The 21,093-nt window shown below is 45.2% G+C and overlaps 2 protein-coding genes across 6 annotated transcripts in view; one reads left to right on the top strand and one right to left on the bottom strand.

The window, feature by feature from the left end:
• Znf277 (zinc finger protein 277) overlaps nt 1-12,981 on the bottom strand; it is a 96,385-nt gene extending 83,404 nt beyond the window's left edge. The window contains exon 1 of the mRNA XM_055624132.1: nt 12,868-12,981. Within this exon, the coding sequence (XP_055480107.1) occupies nt 12,868-12,958 (91 nt within the window). The 5' untranslated portion in view covers nt 12,959-12,981. The remainder of the gene's footprint in view (nt 1-12,867) is intronic.
• A 362-nt stretch (nt 12,982-13,343) lies between these two features.
• The window catches only part of Dock4 (dedicator of cytokinesis 4), a 381,158-nt gene continuing 373,408 nt past the window's right edge, over nt 13,344-21,093 (top strand). For 4 of the 5 annotated variants that reach the window (XM_055624087.1, XM_055624080.1, XM_055624102.1 and 1 more), the window contains exon 1: nt 13,492-13,596. In XM_055624087.1, the coding sequence (XP_055480062.1) occupies nt 13,560-13,596 (37 nt within the window). In that variant the 5' untranslated portion in view covers nt 13,492-13,559. Of the gene's footprint in view, nt 13,597-21,093 lie in introns of all 5 variants that reach the window. The other variant, XM_055624110.1, reaches the window with a different exon arrangement.

The following is a 21,093-nucleotide window of genomic DNA, read 5'->3' as shown; positions in this document are numbered from 1 at the left end:
GAAAACACTATGAGTAATTAGATAGCAATAAACCAGATAACCCGAAGAGATGAATATTTCTAGATACATCCCATCTACCAAGATTAATTTATGAAGACATATCAAATCTGAGTAGCTTACGGGCAACTGAATCTATAATAAACAAATTCCTAACAAAGAAAAGCCAAGGATCCAATGGTTCAATATTTAAGGAAATGATAACAAATCCTTTAGAAACTCTTGCAAAATATTGAATACTTCCAAATTCATTAAACTTGCTTTTCTCTGATATCAAAACCAGATAAGATCAACAAGAGAACAAAAATACAGGTCAATATTCTTGACAAACACTATTTAACAGGACCAAATAAGGTTTAGGGTTGATCAACCATACACAACCATATAAATGTGATACACCTTATTAGACAATGAAGGAAAAAAAAATCACATGATCATTTTAATAGATGCAGAAAATGCATCTGACATTTCAACATCCTCTTATGTTTAAACAAACTCTTAATAAATTAGGTGTGAAAAAGATATAATGTAACATAACAAACATATATACACAACAAATCCATAGCTAACAACAGAGATGCACATTCTAGGTACTTTTGCTCAACACAGGATAGAAATCTGAGCAGAGCAATTAGACAAGAAAAAGAAATGAAAGCGCACAATGACTTCATGTACAGAAAACACCACCCTGAGTCCACCAGAGGCTAACAAGATGGTTCATGCTTGCAATCAAGCATTTGGGAAGGGAAAGGAGGAAGATTTCAAGTTTGAGGTCAGCATGAACTACAAAGGGAAACACTGCCTCAAAAACAGCAAAACCAAACCAAATGACTCCAAAGCAAAATGCCGGTCAATATCTGACAAAAATCAGTGAAGTTGACACAAAATCTAGACAAAAACCAGTAGTGCTTCCATATATTTATATGAAAAAAGTCAAGAAAATAATACTCCTTAGAAAACAAAGCCAGTACAGCCTGGCAGTGCAATTACTTGTGAGTCCAAGAAGGAGGATCAGGGCATAACCTGATTGAGCCAAAGAGCACATTCTGACCAAGTTAGAATAAACTGACCAACTTAGAATAAAAAAGAGCTGTAGATGAAGCTCCCCGTACAGTGCTAGTCAAAGCAGTGATAAGGAAAAATGATGAAAATAAATGGAAATATAAATGGAAAATAAAATAAATGGAAAGCTCTCAAATTCACATATTAGATGGATTGATTTGTTTCAAAGTCCCTGCTATTAAAGTGATCTATAGGTTCAATTCTAATCCCCTAATCAAATTCTATAGATTTTTCCCCCCAACAGAAGTAGAACAAGCCCATAATTGATATGGAACCAGAAAAGACTAGCAAAAACAACAAGAAGAAAACAGCAGGTTTCACTCTACTGGATCTCAATAAAACAAAACTGAAACTCTAGTCACCGAAACGGGAGGATGAAATAGAGCAAAGGTACCAAGAACATGTAATGGGGAATAGACAGTGTAGCGGGGTGGCCTTGGAGCCAGCACAGAACACACCAGACACCAAATTCTCAGAACAAAGGAGATCTCCTGCTCTGGAGACAGGCAGATGTGGGGCTGGGGTGGAAGGCAGGTGTGGGGCACTGCCTCTGCCCCTGACAAGGACAGCCCACAGGTGCTTCTGCAGATGTGGCTTACAGGAGAAAGACAGGAGGCCTGTGCTGGCCCCAGCACAAGCTAGCCACCGGGGCCAAATGATGATTTTTGATTGCTGGACCCTGGTGTTTAGACTCAGGAGTAAGTCACTGGCCAAGGAAGGGAACAGAGCTTGGGGGGCTAGCTTCAGGAATACTATCTAAGGGCTCAGCACAGGAGAGCAAAGGGCAAGGGCACAGCGTGTCGCACATCATGTTTGCAATGCTGGGCCTGGTAGTCTTTTGAACAGTCTTCCCATTAACTGATGTCAGGGAACTAGAAATGCAGCCCAAAGGAAGACACGGAACCTCATCCCACCCAGCAGACACCTGGGCTGGTCGGGTGGCTCAGGGCTGAGGACACCTGTCAAGCAGGCCTGCGGATCTGGGTCTCGTTACAGGAACCTGCAGGGAAAGGAGAGCGATTCCAGCAAGCTGCCCTCTGCCCTCCAGACCTGTGCTGCAGTGTACGTGCTCACATTCACATACACACATCACACACGCACACAAATCAAAAACAACACCCGAAGATGAGGAAGGTGCAGAGTGCGAGAAACAGGGAAGGGTGGTGGTGGTAGAAGAATAAGCATAAATGTCTGAACACTGTCCAAGAACGGTCTGCGTGAGGGGAATTCTGAGTGCCGGTGAGAATGCTCTCAAGCAAACAAGGCAAGGGTTTTGTGAGCTCAGTTTCTTCAAAGACTGTTTTTGGAATGTGTTTTCGTGCTCTCAGATGGAGCTGAGGAGTGAGTTGACTTCAGCTGTGTGTGTTCATGTGCGGCTTGTGACTGTAGATTTGCACAGATGACAATTTTTAACCCTCAGAGTGTTAATTGCCTGGTTCTCTGAATAAAGCTGGCTATTCCTTGAGACTTTAGCAAGCATCATTTTTAGGCCCTGATCGCCAGGCACACACCGCCATGTAGAGAGGTAAAGAGATAAACGCTTGTGAAATGGTCCACACAAAAGCATTTGCACAGTTTGTCACTGGTGACACCGGAACTAACCCATAGGTGAATAGACACCACTCACAAAGAAATACTATTTCAGATCTATTCAGATGGCTGCCATCAAAAAGATAGGAGTGTCGTAGGACCCCTGCATGCTGCTAATAGCAAGGCAGGTACAGAAAACTGATGGAGGACTCCTCAACTAAAAAAAAAAAAAAAAATCCGAAGTGACACTGCCATATGACCCAGCAGCTCTACTTTCGGTAATATGCCCAAGGGAAACAGGTTCAGTGTGTAAGAGCAAGAGCTGTGCGTGTGTTCACGGTGGCCGCGCTCACAGCAGTCAAGAAGCGCGGCTGACGTAAACGCCGGTCAGCGAACGATGAAGAGACAGAGAAACGCGCTCTCTCGAGTGGAGAAGGGAAGCTGGAGGACTTGCTAAATTAAACTAAGGCAGAGATAAGAAGGTGGGAGCTCCACCAGGCCTGTGGTGGCGTGTGGAAACGATGACTGAGCGCGGCAGTCAGCACACGGGACTGCCGTTCTGCACTGGGGAGATGTGGTTGAAGGGCAGAGAGTTCCCGCCAGACAGAAGGGCATGTGCCCATGGTGACTGTCATCACATTGGCAACACACTATGAGCTGTGCTGGAGACTGCAGGGAGGTCTAAAATGTTCTCAACATAAAATAGCTGTGAAAAGGAACAAAGCTTGATTTAGCCATTCCAGTGTTTGGGTGTTCAAAACACCATGTTCACCTAAGTCTGTATAGCTTTATCTGCCCTGGGTCTCACGCTGCGGTGCTTTTCTCTTATTTGTACACATCTAGTTTTACTAAACCCGAGGGCTAGGTCCACTTGCTGGAAATGATTTCTTTCTTGCTCAATTCCACGTCATTCTGATACTCCCCAGAACCTTCTACTCGTGACACATTCAATGTACTTATAATTTTTTTTAGTAGGTTCTAAGACCTTGGACAGCAAGACCAACGCTGTTTTCATCTTTGCAGTCTATGACATCTACAAACTTCTACATAGCAGGTGCTTAATAAAACAGTCTGATCGGTTCCATCAATCACTCCTTCTGATTTGCACCCAATTCTGAATGAGATGGGATCACAAGCAGTCTAACAATCTAGCTAAGTTGTCCTGGAGTGAGGAACTTAGAATTCAACTCTTGGCAATGGTTCTCAGCTAATTTTCTAACCTGACACAACTGATTAAGGAATGTCAAATGTAGAGTGAGTTCTTACGGCAATACTCTGGTGCCTGCTTTTCACAGACCCCAGGAAATGTAAACTCCCTGCTTTTTCAGAAAGGGGTGTGTGCAAGAGGCGCCTGAATGACCAGTGATGCGGCCTTCTGCCCAATTACAACCTTGACCAGGCTACAAGTGACTGAGATCCGGCAGAAGCACAACTGGGATCAAGACTCTGGTCTTTGGACGCCTTGTGTAGTGAGCTCTTCACTAATCACTATTTTCTCTGTATTTCTCCAGCAGCAATGGAAAAACAACCCAGGGAGTGTGCCAGTCAGTTATTAGCTATACTTGCTCTCAATGGCTGCACACTTGGAAAGCTTTCAAAGGCCATTCATAAAGTGGTCGGTGAGAAATGCTAAGCAGCTCCAGGCTCTCACCTTTTCTTTCTCATTCTCTTTTCTCTTTGAGGAAATTAGTTACATTCGAGTTAGAAAAAACAGTCTGATTGAGGCTGTGCTACAGTCCAACAGTAGATCCTGCTATTAATTGCTTTCTAATGGTAATTACGATCAGCTGTGTACAAGATATTTTCTTTTCTAATTGGCTATTACTAGTGAAGAGCAGTCTGTTATAGAAGATGGTGCTAAATAAACAACCACAACTACAAATCTGAGGTCCTTACTGGGGGAAAAAAATCAAGTATCTCTTTGTATTCAGATAAAAGCATTAATTGGGGGTGAGATGGGAAAAGGAAGGGCCATCTTTCCATTAAGAAGCGGGGACAGCATTATAGAAATCCAGACACAAATTAGGAATTCCTTCCTTTAACAAATAAAGCCTCTTACAACCTTTAGTAAATTCCTGTGTCAACACACATCACAGATGTAAATGTGTCCACTTTTTTCAGGAGCAACAAGGGAACAGAAAGAACCACTAGCTCTGCTAAGGCAGGGATGCTGAGCCTGAGTAGAACACAGGGACTCCAGGGAAAAGGACAAAGAGTTCTCTTCACTTCTGTCCACACAGCAGAAAGCAAGGAGGTGGACCCCCATCACCACTTAAACAAGCCCAAACGCCATTGCAGCATGATGCTGTCTCCGAGAGCAAAGGCAAAAGGAACACATGACAGTCCCTGAGTTTATGGGCTTTTCCACATAACCAGGGAGGGACTTGTTCTAGCAGAGGTGACCTCCTGTTTTCTTTTAGTCTGGTACTTTCTTTGATGCCATACCCAGGAGCTGGCTGGGTGACAGTGCTTGCCTACATGCGGGATTCTCTGGGTTCAGTCACCAGCAATGCAAAACACACTGGCACTAGAAGTGCTGGGAGACAGAGAGTCCAAATGCCAGGTTGGCAAGTCTACACACTGAGTTCCAGGATGGCCTGGCCACATAGTGAGATTCTGTGATGAAACAAAGACACACCTGATTAATAAGTAAGGGGCTAGAGTTCTGCAGCAGCAGCCGTACCTGTGAGGCCCAACACGAGGTTCTCTGACCTCACACCTACACAAGTAAAACCAGGACAGCAAACTTTTCAGGCAAATGCTTTAAGAGATAAGTGGGAAGCTCCAAATCAGAGGAAGGAGTGGACCTTTTTCTCCTGTTTCTGGAGTGACCCAGTCGAGCCCTTTTCTACCAATCAAGAGACTAGCCTTTACAAAGAAACCTTGTCCTTTACAAACAAGCCTTCCCCACCCCCAAGATACAGCTCAAAGGCCAGCTCATCCTTGGGGACTGGCACCTGGTGGGCTTTTTGTCTACCATAAGACTAGAACGGGATGGGACCCTTTTTGTTTTACAGGATCTGAATTATAAATGTGACGCCTATTCCTCTTATGTCCCTACTTCGATTATAATAACGGAAAAGAAATCCCTTGATTTGCTCAAGGTCACAGTTTTTAACTGTGCAATCTGTTCAATTCCAAGGCTTGTACTGTGCCCACTATTCCTCTTCAGACAATACTTCCTAGCCTGGATTTCTGTTCTCTCAAGGCTTTCAGAGGGCTTTCAAACACACCACTTCAGTGAGGGTTCAACAATATTAGCAGCAACATTTTTTTTTCCCTTTTGAATGAAATTAAGGCTCTGAGAGGCTAAAAAGTTTTTCTTAAGTTTATTCTATTACAAAGTAGACTATTCAACATTAGAATCCAGTCTTGACTATTTTTCCATATGTTTCCTTCCATGTATTTTATTTATTCGATATATTTAAGATATGCTAAACATGGAGAAAGCTAACTATATGCCATATGGTATTACTAAAAGTATTCTACTATTTGTCAGTTGGTGAGTCCCACACTAAAGAAAGAAAAGCTTACGTCCTGTTTATCTTCAAAAAACCATTTCTGGGGTTCCTGTGGATATGGTTAGCATCTAGCCTTAGTTGGGCACTTTGCAAACAAATGGCACAGAATGACGGGATCAGGCATAAAGACAGACAGACATTGGGTCTGAGGTTATTGTCACTACTGAAGAGTGTGCCCTGCTCACACTGGAGTGAGCAAGGTCAGGAGAACTTACGTGCTTCAACTTAAGTGCCAAGCTTATATGAACTGTTACATGCCAGTTCTGCAGTCTGATGTGTCTATTGTACAAGCCATAGCAGTGTGTCATCCTGACACAAGCAACTTGGGAAAAGGAAACCTCAATTGAGAAAATGCATCCATTAACTGGCCCATAGGAAAATCTGTTGTGCATTTCGTAATTAGTGATTGATGCACGAGGGCCCAGCCCATTGTGGGTGGTCCTGGGTGCTATAAGAAAACGAGCTGAGCAAGCCATGAGGGGCCTAACAGTAAGCAACTACTCCGTGGCCTCTGCAGCACTTCTTGCCTTGACTTCCCTGCGTGATGGACTACAAGAGAAAATGAACTTTTTCTTCTGAAAACTGATTGTTGTCACGTTGTTTATCATAGCAATGGAAATGCTGAGACAACACTGAACCCTACTTCTGGGTTAACATTAGCTGGGAATTGCTGATGGAAGCCTTTATGTATCCAGCTGTTAGAGAGGACAGTTAACACCCACAGTCCAGTTCTAAACCCTGCTCTGCATTGGGAAGCATGGTTTTTGCTATGTGCCTCTGATAAACATTTTCTCAGTTTTCCAGATGGAAACCTGACCTTGCGCTGGGAACAACATTACTGTTTCATATGAACGACAGAGACATGTCAAAACAAGGAGAGTTGCATACAAATTCACCACGAGACTGCCAAGCATCTACCATTTTTTGCAACAGAAACTTGGCTTGGCGGTGGGGAAGACAACCAGAAGCTTCGCCTATGTCACATGCATGTATTTACGGTGGAAACGACAGCCACCGCTTACTGAAGACCAGGCTGCTATGCCTGTCACCCCATGGTGCATAGCTGCGCTGCAGGACAGTTATATCGATCTTGCTGCAGAAGGAGATTCGCAGCTTTGCTGGCCTGAACCAGGTAACCAGGATTCCAACCTAAGTCGGCCTGATTTCAGTCATTTTGCTGAACCACACTGCCCTGCTACCGCAACACTCACTTTAGGACATAATAGATTTTAAGAAAGTTGGCTTCAGACTTCATCTAATAGAACTTAGTTACCATGTCAAACTATTACGCTTGTGTACTGGATAAAAGCCCTCTTTCAGGTACTCTGTGACCTTGCACACGCCACTTTTTGTATCTTTTTCCTCATTATAAAGAAAAAGGATGAAATTAGACAAAGACTGTAAGTGGTCTGAACAGTAAGTACATTACAGAGTCAGCACTTCACAAATGTTAGCCACCATCACCACCGCCATTATTGTAAGCCAGAAGTCGGAAGCCAGAAGTTGGGTCTCGAGCATTATAGGAAAATAAAAAAAGATGCTCAGAGAAAGCCCAAACAAGATATACAAAGACCGTTTTTGTACAATTCCTTTTTTCCCCATGATCCCCTCAGGCCTATACCTCACAAGGCCATCCCAGCAAACATCCAGTCCCGGAGGATGTGTGGTGTGGGAAGCTGGGTGTGAAGGGACAGGAGCTGTGCAGGGTGAAAATAGTACAGAAGGTAAGACTTTCGGAGCATGTAAGTTGCAGTGTGAGCACTTAGCTCAGACAGAGATTGTGATGGCCCCACATTCCAGGAGGGTACTGGAGGCATAGCAGTTATCATGGGCCATGTGTAAGCATCCGAAGCGTTTCACCACAGCTTAGATGGCCTCTTACCTGGATCTTGTGCTAGAGGCCAAACAGCTTTATTGTTCTGTTAGGAATATCTTCATAATGAGAGCAATTGATATCACCAAGGCCTGTCTTTACAGCACAAATACACTGGGCTCTCATTGACGTGTAAATCTATGAAATAATCAGGAATTCTGCAAGGCTGGTGTTTGCGTATATTTTCACTAGTGTGGCACATACAACAAACCTCTAGGTTAAACAGCTATTCAAGGCCAGAGTAAAAACTGAAATATAGCTTTTCTCAAACAGAGTCTACTCCCCTTTCCACAGCCATGCCAAATATGAGAGAGACTGGAACAAATGCCAGGGATTACAGGGCAGCCATAGGAAACTGGCTACCAGCCACACACATGATGGAAGGCTGAGTTCAAGGGTCATGAGGCAGGTCATTCATTTACAAAATCCAGGTTCAAAGGCTAGACCTAAAGTATTCTCTAAAAATGTAATCCTTATCTAAAGGATACAAGATCATTTTTTTTTAAAAGAGCAGAAAAACAACATAAAATGCAGATGAGTTCTGACAAAATACCTTCTGATGATGCTTTACATTTCCAGTTGGTATGCATACCTTTCTCAAACATAAAAAAATGTTTCCTAGTTCTTTTTTTTTCCCTAGTTCTCTTTATTATTCCATTTCCATTTTTCTGCTTAAAGTGGCAGCCATGCTAAATACCTTGAGTAGGCTTCCCAAATATTCTAAACATTTAAACTGTTACACCTTAATGCATGGAGCTTTGACAGGCGATGGATATACAGTAAATCAGCCTTGGCTTTAGTACGTGCAGATGCCAACAAGTAACTACAGTCTGATAAGAGACATGAGAATGAAGATATGAGCATGGAAGAGGCTGACTGAAGATGAGGCTGAAGAGCAGAATTAATATTACCTACAGAAGTTCCAGTGGAACCCCCAAAACACATTTGCTTTCAAATATACATTAAAGGCGGGTAAAAGTACGTGTCTGAGAGGTCAAGAGGAAGGTTTTCCCATTGAGAAGCCTAGAATACTGTTTAGGTCAAGCATTTATTAAACATTAACATGGTGCCAGGATCAGGCAGACAGAACAAGTCCAACAAGGTCTTGGTTTTCTTTCTGGAGCACAGACTGGGAGGTGCAAGACACAGATAAGTAATCAGTCATGATGGTGGGGGTTAGAATGAAAACAGTGGTTGCAGAGATGAACACAAGGGTGGATTCCATTGATACTCCAGGGACAGAGAAGCAGGACTCGGTGACTGATCAAATTCGGGGCCTGTGGGCAAGAAGGGACTCCACAACACTCCCTTGGTTTTTAGCTTATGCTTGATGCTTTTTCTCAGAATGTGAAGTAGAAGAGCAAGAAGTTTGCACTTGCTACTCTCCACCACCTCTTCCACAGACATACTAATGAGATCAATGAGGTCTCCGAAGGACAAGCACCATAAATCCAAACACTGCTGCCATCATCTATTATTCATTTGGCGAAGACAACCGAGGTGACTACCAAAACCTTATAATACAGGTAAACATGCTGGCCACAGAATCGTCCTGAAAGTGTCAATTACCAAACTGTAGGTTCCAATCTAATTGATTCCTTATTAAAAACTGCATTAGAATAAATAGCAACACATAGCAGTCAAGTGTGGGACATGTTCAATTTATTTGCTGTCTGGTATGCTTGTGTGTGTGTGTGTGTGTGTGTGTGTGGTGTGAGCACCTGTATACCCGAATGGGCAAGCCAGAGGAGAACATCAGGTATCTTCCTTTCTCATGCCCTACCTTATTTGCCTCAGACACTCACTGAACCTGAAGCTCAGGGCTTTGGCTAGATAGGCTGGCCAAGGAGCACCTGGGATCCACCTGCTTCTACCTCACAAAGCTTGGGCTTCAGGCACATGGGGCCACACTTGGCCTTTACGTGGGGACTGGGGATTTAAACTCAGGTTCTCATGCTTGCAGAGCAAGTGCTCTTAATCACTAAGCCATCCAACCAAACCCTATTTCTTTTTCTTTCTTTCTTTCTTTTTTTTTTTTTTAATTTTAGGAAATAGTATGAAATAGTTTCTGTTCCAATGAACAGCAAACAGGGATAAGTCTTGGTCCGACCGTGTCATTTAGATTCTTCTGCACATGAACCTCACCGGCACCTACTGCCCTCACCTCAGCACAGCATCCAGAGTTTCTCACAACACCCTAGGGGTAACGTGTGCCCTGGAGAACGAGCAAGCAGGATGGTTGCACACTCAGTGCCATTTCTTTATCCGTATTGCCAACACAGTAGACTTTTTGGGTTTCCTCAAAGGTAAGACAATTTTGCCGAGAACCAACCAATGTAGGGACTTGGGGAGGAATGGACTAAAAGGACAGCACAGTGGCCCAGCGAGGCAGCAGTCTATGTCTCCTGCGCTCCCTTAGTGACTCCTTCTAGCAGAGATTTTATAGACTTGCAAAGATTTCTATTAAACGGCTCCACAGGCCCTTCTGTCTTGGGATATTACACACACAGATTGACATTTTAATTAGAACTAGAGGAAACCTCTGAAAAGAGGCAGTTTTACAGAAATTAAAAAGGTGTGTGATTTTACAGAGAAAGACATGCTTGATAACTTAAGTGCCTGCCTGAGAAGAAATATACTCCTAATGCAATTATTCCCACCTAAAATGCGTGTCCTATTTTGCAGGGTTTAAAGAGAATTCTGATAAAGTCATAGAATGTTACATTATAAAAGGGGAATTTTAATTGACAAATTTACTTGCTAAAAATGACAGAAAAATCATTCATTAAGCTCTCCCAGTGACTGTTACAAATCAATAATACCGGGCAGTTCTGAAGCAGGGAAAGGGATGCTTTTGTTACAAATACTGCATTCTCACTGCTGCTCAACACTTTTGTTGAAAATAAGTTGGAGGCTAAAATCAAGCTTTCACTAGTTACTTAATCCAGTCCTTCCAAATTACAGCACTGGTTCTGGATGAATAATTCCCTCATATTTGGTGAAAATATTGGGTAAAGGTCACTCAAATATTACTAAGAAATATGCATGATGAGTATTTTTAAGAGGAAAAACTGGCACCTATAGAAAATTTACACAAGCATAATAACCTTTGACACACCAACTCCATTGGGCAAGGAAGAGTACATAAACATACACACACATAACATATTCCATTCTCTGTAACACTACTGAAAAGCAGAAACACTTTATAATTTGTTAACAGGGGAGTGGCTAGAGTATGGAAAATCTGTACTATGGATTATGAGTACAGTCACTAAAAAATAAACAAAAATGTTCTGATGTAGAAGTATATATTGATAAACAAGAGAAAGAGGAAAGTTGTAGATATTTGAGTTTACCAGAATTATCCCCTTTATTAAGAAAAGAATCATACAAAGTATATTATCAAGGAATATGTTAGAAAATATATATCAAACTTATAACTTTTTCAGTGGGGCTGTGTAGTGGAGGGGCTTTACTATTATCGTTTTTAATCTTGTTTTTTGTTTTTTTTTTTCTTTTGAGACAGGGTTTCTCTGTATGTAGCCTTGGCTGTCCTGAAACTAGCTTTGTAGTTCAGGCTGGCCTTGAACTCACAGAGATCCGACTGCCTCTGCCTCCCAAGTGCTGGGATTAAGGGTGTGAGCCACCATACTCAGCTTCTTTTTTAATCTAAATACCTCTGAATAAACTCTGTTTAAAATATTTAATATTTAAACCTCTGTTTAAAATATTTATAATGAATTGTAAGATAACTAATAACTTTTTAATGTTTTATGCTTTGGAGGTATTTGCAAATATTCGAATGAGTTAATCCTGAGAAAAAGTTTCAAAGTTTCCAGCTTTCTATTTTAAGATGGTACGTCTCTGGAATTTTGGTATGAGCAAAAGCCTGTAACATAAGAATGGAATATACGGCTAACCCAATGACAGGTCACTTATATGATGGGAATGTCACTCATGGGAAGTGGGAAGATGCTGCAGTTCATTTCTCTGCTACTGAGATTAAAACTTTGTACCAGATCTCGATTTAGCTCTGAAGACGAAAGGAAAAAGCAGCAAGGCCCGAGAGCCAAAGCTAACCCCCAAATCATGCCCATTACATAAAGAGAAGTTGGTGTGCTAAATTATACATTTAAACAAAAAGGGTGGGGAGCGGAGGGACCAAAAGAAAAAGGCAGTCTACTTGTGTCTTTCAAAGTTGGATTTTTGATCTCTACAGTGGAACTGAAGGAAAAATCAAAGTCAGGTAGATACAAAGTAGCTGTGATGATTTTCAAACCCCCTTTTAAGTACTCTGTGAAGGCTGGAGTGCATTTAATTCTCTTTTCTCCTTCTTTGAGAGCTTAGGACTTATGATCTCCCAGGGTCCACATTCAATTATGGAGCGCCTGAGAGCCAAAGGACACCGTAGATGCGCACACCCTTTCCCTTTGGAGAGTACTCCAAGGAGCGACCGGCAAACAAGTACGGGAGAGCCCCGACCAGTCTCCAACTTGGAAACCCGCCCCAAACTAAATAAGACACCTTTCCAAAAGCTAAACTCAGCAAACTGAGGAGGGCGAAGGGTACTGGCCAGGAAACAGCTGCTGATCCCAGCATCACAACCACACACGTGCAACCCAGACCTGACCCACACCCACTCGGTAGCGAGTGCAAAGCGTGGAATTCCCACCCGGAAGATAGCAAAGGGGGCTTTCCTGGCCTGCGGGAAGGCAGTTCTTCCTATTGCCCCCTCCCATCCAAGCCGGCCTCAGCCAAGCAACCGCGTCAGCCCCTCTCCGCCTGGCACCAGGGTGGTCTCAGAGCTGACCGGCTCCTAAGGTCCGAGCGGCACAGAAAAAGGAAGACGGGCCACCCGCACTCAAGGCGCAGCGCACTCACCTTCATGACCCACGTACCCGATTCCGCTGCGGACTCCTGCAGCATCCTCCAGCGGGTCCGCACCGAGCCCTTGGGCCTCTGTAGCAGCCATTACCTGGACCAGCAGAAAGGGGCGGGCCGTGAGGGCGGAGCGGAGCGGGGAAGCACCAATAGAAACGCTCCTGAGGTCGAACGCCGACCCATTAAGGGCGTTCCTACACGCCTACGGTCTGCCGTCACACTCTGGACCAATAAAATGCGGCGAGCATACCTAGTTGCCCCGCCCCTAACTGCTGGAGCCGCGCCCCCTTCCGGTGCCGGGAGAGCAAGAACTACAACTCCCAGCATGCTGCGAGGCGGTGGGAAGGCGGCCCTGGAGGAGCCGCTGACGGGCGGGGGTGCGCCCGCGAGTGCCCCGGCGTGTTCGCTTAGTTCAGTGAATCAGAACAATGACTGCGCCGCCGGGTCCACGGGAGCGCGTCGCAGGGCTGTGAGGAGCCGCGGCCGGCAGAGCGGCGGGCGGCGCAACCTCTGCCGAGCGGTGTCAGTGGCCGCTCGCGAGCCCCGGGCGCAGCCGCTGCCCAGCGCCGCAGCCCGCGCGATCCGCCGCGCTCCGGCGCCGCAGCTGCTCTTCGGGAGCCGTGCATTGTTGTGAGCCGCCGGAGGGGCGCGGGGGCTGCACAGCCCGGAGCCCCTCGGAGCCCGGGAGAGCCATGTGGATACCTACGGAGCATGAGAAATACGGCGTGGGTGAGTGCTCGCGGGCCAACTTTTGCCACGCTCCGGTCCTTGCCCCCGCGTAGCTCGCTCCGCGCCGGGCTGCAAATGCCAGGTCTTGGCACAGCGCCGCGGGTCCCGGGCTTGGCCGCACCGGCCTCCGGCCAAGGGACGCGCGCTGGGGTCTCGCTCCCCGCCGCGCGCTCTGGGCGCCTCGAACCCGGTCCCGGAGCGTCGGGACAGCCGCTCCGGGCTCTGCTGGCGGAGTTTGGAGCGGCCGCGGGCGTGTTGCGTGTCAAGTTGGCAGGCGAAGCCAGCAGGGTTTCTCGCCCTCCAGCCTCTGCTGGCCCACAGCGGCAGAGAGACGGCAGTGGGCTGCAAGGATTTCCCGGGGTGATGGGGAGACCGCCAGCTGGCCGCCGGGACAGCCCCGAGCAGTCGGGGGGCGCGGAGCCCCTGCGGCCGGGGTCGGCGGAAGGTGGCACCGGGAGCCCCCGCGACAGACGGAGTCGGGACGCAGCCTCCTTCCTCCCTCTCCTCCCGGGTGTCTGGGGTGTGTGTTGCGGGCGGGGGTTGGTAAATTTCAACATCTGTGCTGCTGCGCTCTTTGGTCCTTGGAGGGGAACCGAGATTTCGGCAGCGTTGGTACTTCTGGCCGCCTTTCCCAGCAGGGGCTGAGCGCCGTGGGGGTCGCGAGGGCCGGCTGGAAAGTGTGCGGGAGGAGGGGGTCAGAAAGCTTGGCTCTTGGAGGCTGCGCGGCAGCCTTTCGGAGGGGACTGCCCTGGCCCTGGTTCGGGAGAAGGAGGAACGGGATAGCGTTCACTGTTGTGTGCAAAGGTGAACAACAAAGGACATTAATGTTGACTGATGAATACAGGAGGCTCCCTTCCCTTCCCTCCTCCCTTTTCGGGAGGATTACAGTTCCCGTTTTTGTTGTTTGGTTTCAGCTGGGTCCCCCCTTGACAGTCACTCCTTTTAGGGTTGAGACTATTAAGAAGCCAGGCTCAATGACAAGCCTGAAGCGGCCAAATGCAATTATAACCTCCCAGAAGGTCTAACAGAAAGAAAGCATTATGGATTTTACTGACAATCTTCATTTCCTATAATGCCCCGTCCTGCCGATTGGCGTTCTTCTTTTTATTGTGGACGGACCTAGTAATTTATGGGATACAGAGCTGTGTTTATGTTCTGAATTCATTCTCCTGTAATTAAAAAAAAAAAAAATCTGGAAAACCTTTCAAGGGACTCACAGGAGATCCAGCCCCCCGTCCACCCCCACCCCCACTTTGACTAGGGACTTTATCTACTGAAGTCGTGTTTTACAGGGGCTTCTTTCGGGCTGTGACTGGTTAGCTAGACAATAGTTTGTCGTGTACCCACCTTTGAGGAGGGTTTCCAGCTTCTGAGCCTTAGGGCTCACCCAGAAAGGTGTAGAAAGGGGTTATTTTCCTCTCCTTTCCCTCCTCCTTTGGGGGATCAGGTAACCATAGCAAGGAAGGAGGCATTTCTTGTCTGAGCTGATGAGGACTGGAGAGGATAGCCTTCTGACCAGTCTTGACACCTGGTGCAGGAACCACAGACCCACCCAGGCACGTTCTCCCGCTTGGAGTCAGTCCCAGAGGTTGTTTTTTTTGCAAGTGTTAAATTATACAGATTATGGATGACATTTATTTTCTAGCTCGCCGCATGCGCCAGGTCACAGCTGACATCGATTAGCTTTTCTCTGGCCTTTCTTTACAAGCTGTGGGCAGAGCTTAAAAACCTCTCTGGGATTTCCTGGGATGGCACCCCGATATGGTCAGCCAAGTGTCTAGTGTCTGGGGCTTGCTGCGGGACTTGGAGGCGTGGGATGCAGAGTAGGAGGTAAGGAGGTGAGCATGTTTGGGAAAGGGAGGTGCCAGCTACGGTGAGGGGAGAGCACAAAGGGAGTTCCTGCCCAGACTGTTGCTGAGGTTCGCATTCATGCAATATCACATACTCAAGAGTGTTAACGGTCTTTTATTATTAAGTTTTGAGCATTTGGCTTGTGGAATGCTTAGTCGTTTGAGAACCCATCTGTTAGGCGGGTATGTGATGAAAATTTTGCTAGGATACTTGTGTGTGGACTTTCATTTCTCACTATGGTGAGCGGTATTTGGAGCTGCCTAGGTTGCAAAATCTTAAATTTTTTTTAATCTCAGTTATGGTTTTTATTATTATAAAGGATATACTTATAATATAATTATATTTGGCTCACAGTAGGTATAGAAGTCAGTTTCCTTATTCTTTACAATAAGTATGTAACTTAGAATACCTAAACTTTCAGTGTGTAGTGTTTATTTTTGTAATGAAGCCTCTTAAGTACGGCCTTTCGTACAAATGACTGTATAATTCGTGATTGTACATGAAGCAAAATAATGGATAAAACCACTTAAAATTTGTGCTTGTAACATGTACCAGTAGACATTCAAACCTGGCACATAAAAATTATTTTTAATATTGAATTGATGAGTGAGCATGAAACAGTGTACACTTAGTCTCTGATCCTTGGTTGGTGTATCAGTAAAGCTTTAATCCTGAGGAATAAAGAACCTTGCCTTAAAAAATCTGTTAGTAGCTGAGCCTGGTGGTGTAGACCTGCTTATGACCTCAGCTACTTAGGGGACTCAGGAAGCAGGTGCACGCGCTTAAGGCCTGCCTGAGCTACAGCACCAACTCTAGGCTAGCAAGAGCATAAATACATACGCACGTGCAAGCAAGCATGAATGACTGGAAATAAGATTAGTGGACGCACTTCCCTAGCAAGCCTGAGGCCGCAGACTGAGCCACCAGTATTGCCAAGAAAAGAAGAAGGAGAAGGGGAAGAAGGAGAAGAGGAGGAGGAGGAGGAGGAGGAGGAGGAGGAGGAGGAGATGGTTGTGGTCAAGGTTGAGGATGTGGCTCAGTGGTCCAGCAGGAGAGCTGGAGTATGATGATAGACACATTTGTCTTAGGTAAAACTGGTTAGCTCCTTTTCTCATCTACACACTGGCACCCACGGCGTCACTGGAGGAAGTAATCTAACCCTTCTAAGCCTTGGCCTCTGGGGTCAGTGCTGCCCACAGTCTTCACAGGTGTGGATCCTGCAGAGCTCTTCCAACGGAATGTGTCCTTTGTTACAGATGCCATCAAGGGGTAGCTAGGGCTTACTAGAGAGATGCTTTCTCTGTGACGCAGCCCACATGGTTTAAACAAAAATCAAAGTTAGCGAATGCCTCGTGGAAGGCTGCCAGAATCCAGGTGATTGCAGCTCCCTTTCTCAGTCTGTTTGATTCTGTTTCTCTGGGACAGGCTCCATAGGCAGTGACTCACATATTTTTGCTCACCCACTTATTAAAGCCCTCCAGAGCTCTCTGTGCCTTTTGTACACGCTCCTCTGTTCTTGTGCTTCATACAGTGGTTGGCATCAGTTGAAAGAGAGTCAGGGCCATGTGTGTGCTTACTTCTTCACCATTTACACAGCAGTCTCAGGAGAGCCAGGACATCTTCTGAGTGTCAGGCTGGGCCCTCTCACACCTAAGTAGATGTTTTATCTCTGTGAGCCTGATTAAGCTTAGCCAGAGAACATGGGCTACCCAACAAAACAAAACCAAAAGAACAAAAACAAAGCAAAACAAAAGGAAGAAAAGGGAAAAAAATAAAAAAAGCTCCAGCGCGCCTTAAAAAACCAAACCCCCAAGCAAGCTGCTCTGAGGGTCAATGCATGTCATTTTAAAAATAAAATATTACAGTCCCGATGTTACTGATCCTCACAAATATTCTTGTTCTGCATTTCTCCAGCAGTGCTTTTAGAACACATTGGAATAAGAATCAAATTCCTCGTCGAAGGGTCTTTAAATTCAGAGAAGACGCACCTTCTCCATCTTGTTTAGCATCTTTAGTTCCCTTGGGAAGGGCTTGTGTGGGAGAGTTGGGAAGGTTACCTTTCCTTTTGGCTTTTGGCAGTTTCCTAGTTGTGCTACTGCATTGTAGACAGATAATGCATAGAGCAGAATAGTTTGGGATTGTTGGCAACGCTCTGAGCCGGAGTGCAGGCTCCATGCTGCAAGTGGGAAGAAAAGAATAATTAGAAGGGCCGAGCCAACGAGAGAGCCAATGTTCTTGATCTAGCCTCCAGAGGCAACAGCCAGGAAAAAATAGTTTCCTTCTTTTGGTCATTGTCCTATGTGATGATTCTTTCATAAGGTTTCCATGGTAACAGAGATGCTGTCCTTTCTCTTAGAAGCTGTTAGAGTAGCACCATAAAGATTACAAAATTTCAAGAAATGCATACTTTTCCTGTTTTGAGCTGTATTCATTACCATAACACTTTGAGAATTGTCTTTGATAATGTATGTCCAAGTTTTTCCCGTGTTGACTTTATGTTGTGAGCACACGTATCAGAAAACCATTTAACTAAGGCAATAAAAAGTTAGTAAAATAGCCTATTAATACAACATTTCTATTTGAAAAAAATGTGATATTATTTTATGTGAGCCTGTTCTTTGAAACAGAGAAATAATTTATACCTAAGAGATGAGGAAACAGTAGCATCTATCCTCATTTAATGCTTTTAACCTTGCGATATCATCCTAGGAGAAATAATGAATTTCCTGCCCTGTTGTATATTAAGTGTGGTGTAGAACCACACACACACAAGGGAAACCACATTTGCCCAAGTTCAGTGTTAACTATCTAGTCCTTTCCATTCAAGCTGGTCACTGAATCGACCCAACTCACAGTCCGGAAAATACTACTGCAATGCCACTTGTATGAGGCTGGTTGCATTTAGAACTCAGACCTTGTTAGGTTTCTGTCAAGTTCTCTACATGGTGAGAACTTGGCATGGAGTTTTAACATTTTTTCTTTTTGTGTGTGCTTGTATGTGTTTGCATGTATGTGTATGTATGTGCTTGCATGTGGGTGTGCACACTTAACATACTCAAGTAGAAGCCTAAGATTGATGTTAGGAGTATTCCCTTTCTCCTGTCTCCAACTCCTCCGAAGTCCTGCTAACCAACTCCTCTTAAATTAATGACCTGTTCTTCTCCTGTGTGTGTGTGTGTGTAAAACTGAATTAGCCGAATTACTGTTGCCCTTATTTGCATATGTTTAGGATTGACCTCTTAAGATTGGAGCTTCATCCCTAAAAACAAACTAAACAAACCAGCAACTTTGCAACAACTGGTTCTTAGGTTCTTCCTCTGTCTGCAGCCACTGACTGCCTGTAGGTCTTCAGCTAGGGCTGTGACCTTGTGACACCTCCCCCCCACCCCCCGGCAAATAGACTGATGCTGTCTTTGCAGACCTTGTGCAGGCCGCCTAATTGTTAAGAGGTCATGGAATGCGCCATGATGGTCCAGAAGACACTGTCACATGTCCTCTGGCTCTCACAAGCTCTTTGACCCTCCTTCTCGATGTTCCTTGAACATTAGATGTAGGTTTGTGTTATAGGTATTCCATTTAGGGCTGACGACTCCGCGGTCACTTAGTCTTTGCATTATGACCTGTTGTGGATCTGTCTCACAGCCTCCATCTGCTTGGAAAAGGAGTTTCATTGGTGAGATGTGAAACTCGTACTGATCTCTGGCTATAAGGATGCATGTTTGTAATGCAGCTGGGAACTATATTACTTTAGTAATGTGGTGATAATGGGTTCTCCTACAGGGCCTGTGATCTCGCTATCCACAGGTTTACAGCAGCAAGCCCAAGTTCCCTCTAGTGAGCAGGCAACATGTCCTGTCAGATAACTCTTGGTTGCTGTGGAGACACAGATCCCACCATCCCACCGTTGTACCACCGAGGATGTCTTTCTGATTCTGTCGTGTGGTTCCCAGGCCGTACAGCTCTCTTTGCAGTTTGCATCGTGCCTTCAAACACCATGACAGGTAGCTGTCAGAGAGGAGGCACCAGCTCAGGACTGGCTCAGTTTCTCCAAGTCCTGCGACTAGAGCATGTGGTACCTTTCAGTGGGCTGCTGCGGGCATGCTCTGGTAGTAACCAAGGTCCATGGCAATGGGCTATGTGATGTTGAGGGTCTTTCTTAACATAGCTGATCTATGTGGGGTCAGCGTGAGCCCCTTCACAGCATTCTTTTGGCATTGCTCCGTGCTCCCTGCATAGACAATATCACTGAGATAGATGGCCAGTGGCTGGTGTGCTGGGTAGTTTAAGTTGACACAGGCTAGACTCACCTGTGAATAGGGACCCTCAGTTGAGAAGACGCCTCTGTTTGATTGGCCTGTGAGCACCTGTGTGGAGCATTTTCCAAATTGCCAATTGATGCAGGAAGAGCCAGCCCCCTGAGGGCGGCACCATCTCTAAGCAGGTGGGCAGTGTTGTGTGAGGAGAGTAGCTGAACAAGGCGGAGAGAGCATGCCAGTGAGCATTGTTCCCTCAGTGATGGACTGTAATATGGAAGTGTAAGCCAAATATGCCCTTCCTTCTCCCGATTTGCTTTGCGTCATGGTGTTGATCTCAGCAAAGGAAAGCAAAATAGGACAGTAAGGCAAGTCATTTTTTGGGCTTTTGTGTGTTTGTTTGTTTTGTTTCTCTGGGTAGCCTGGCTGTCCTGGACTCGCTTTGTAGAACAGGCTGGCCTCATACAGAGATTCTCCTGCCTCTGCCTCCCTGAGTGCTGGGATTACAGGTGTGCAACACCACACCTGGCCATTTCCTGTGCTTTAAAATAACCTTTCCTGGTCACTTTTTGGAGCAACAGGTGGTCATATAGGAAATAGCTATTTTCCCTACCAGCTGAACTAGTTAAGCTTATTTATTTGGATATAGAAAAAGAATAAAGAACTGTAGTTTCCCAAGCATATCTCCATTTAACTAATTTAACTTTATTTAAGGACAACTGTTGTGGTCCTGGACATTAACAAAAGATGTGTGATAAGATGTGGATACCCACTAATGAGATGAAAATCACTCAAAAGTGTTAATGTATTTTGATGATTTCGTTGTGGTAAAACTCTTAAGCAGTACTGTGCTGATTGTAATTTGTCATGATCCTTTTGGAGCCTTCTTATGGACTTATGTATAATATATGTCTTAGTTACTTTCCTATTGCTGTGATAAAACACTATGACCAACATGACTTTTTTTTTTAAGTTTATTACCTTTATTTTCTGTGCATTGATGTTTTGCTGGTATTTATGTCTATGTAAGAACGTCAGATCTTGGAGTTAAGGACAGTTGTGAGCTGTCATGTGGGTGCTGAGCCATCTCTCCAGCCCCCAAAGCAACTTCTAAAAGAACGTGTTTCATTGGCTTACAGTTTCAGAGGTTTAAAATCCATGATGGTAGATGGAATGCCATGTCAATAATGGACTAAACCCCTGAAACTGTAAGCCAGCCCCAATGAAATGTTCGCCTTTAGAAGAGTTGCCACGGTCGTGGTGTCTCTTCACAGAAATAGAACCCTAACTAAGGCAGAAGTGTTCAGTGACTTGTCAGGGGTCACACAGAGAAGGGTTGGAAGAAGGCTTGCATAAACTACTCTCTTAGGCATTATGCTGAATTATCTGAGGT

This window comes from Psammomys obesus, unplaced genomic scaffold, assembly GCF_907164565.1.
Source record: "Psammomys obesus unplaced genomic scaffold, mPsaObe1.curated_primary_1811, whole genome shotgun sequence".
Lineage (NCBI taxonomy): Eukaryota > Metazoa > Chordata > Mammalia > Rodentia > Muridae > Psammomys > Psammomys obesus.
The sequence above is the reverse complement of the archived record's forward strand: the minus strand, read 5'-3'. Positions and strand labels throughout refer to the sequence as shown.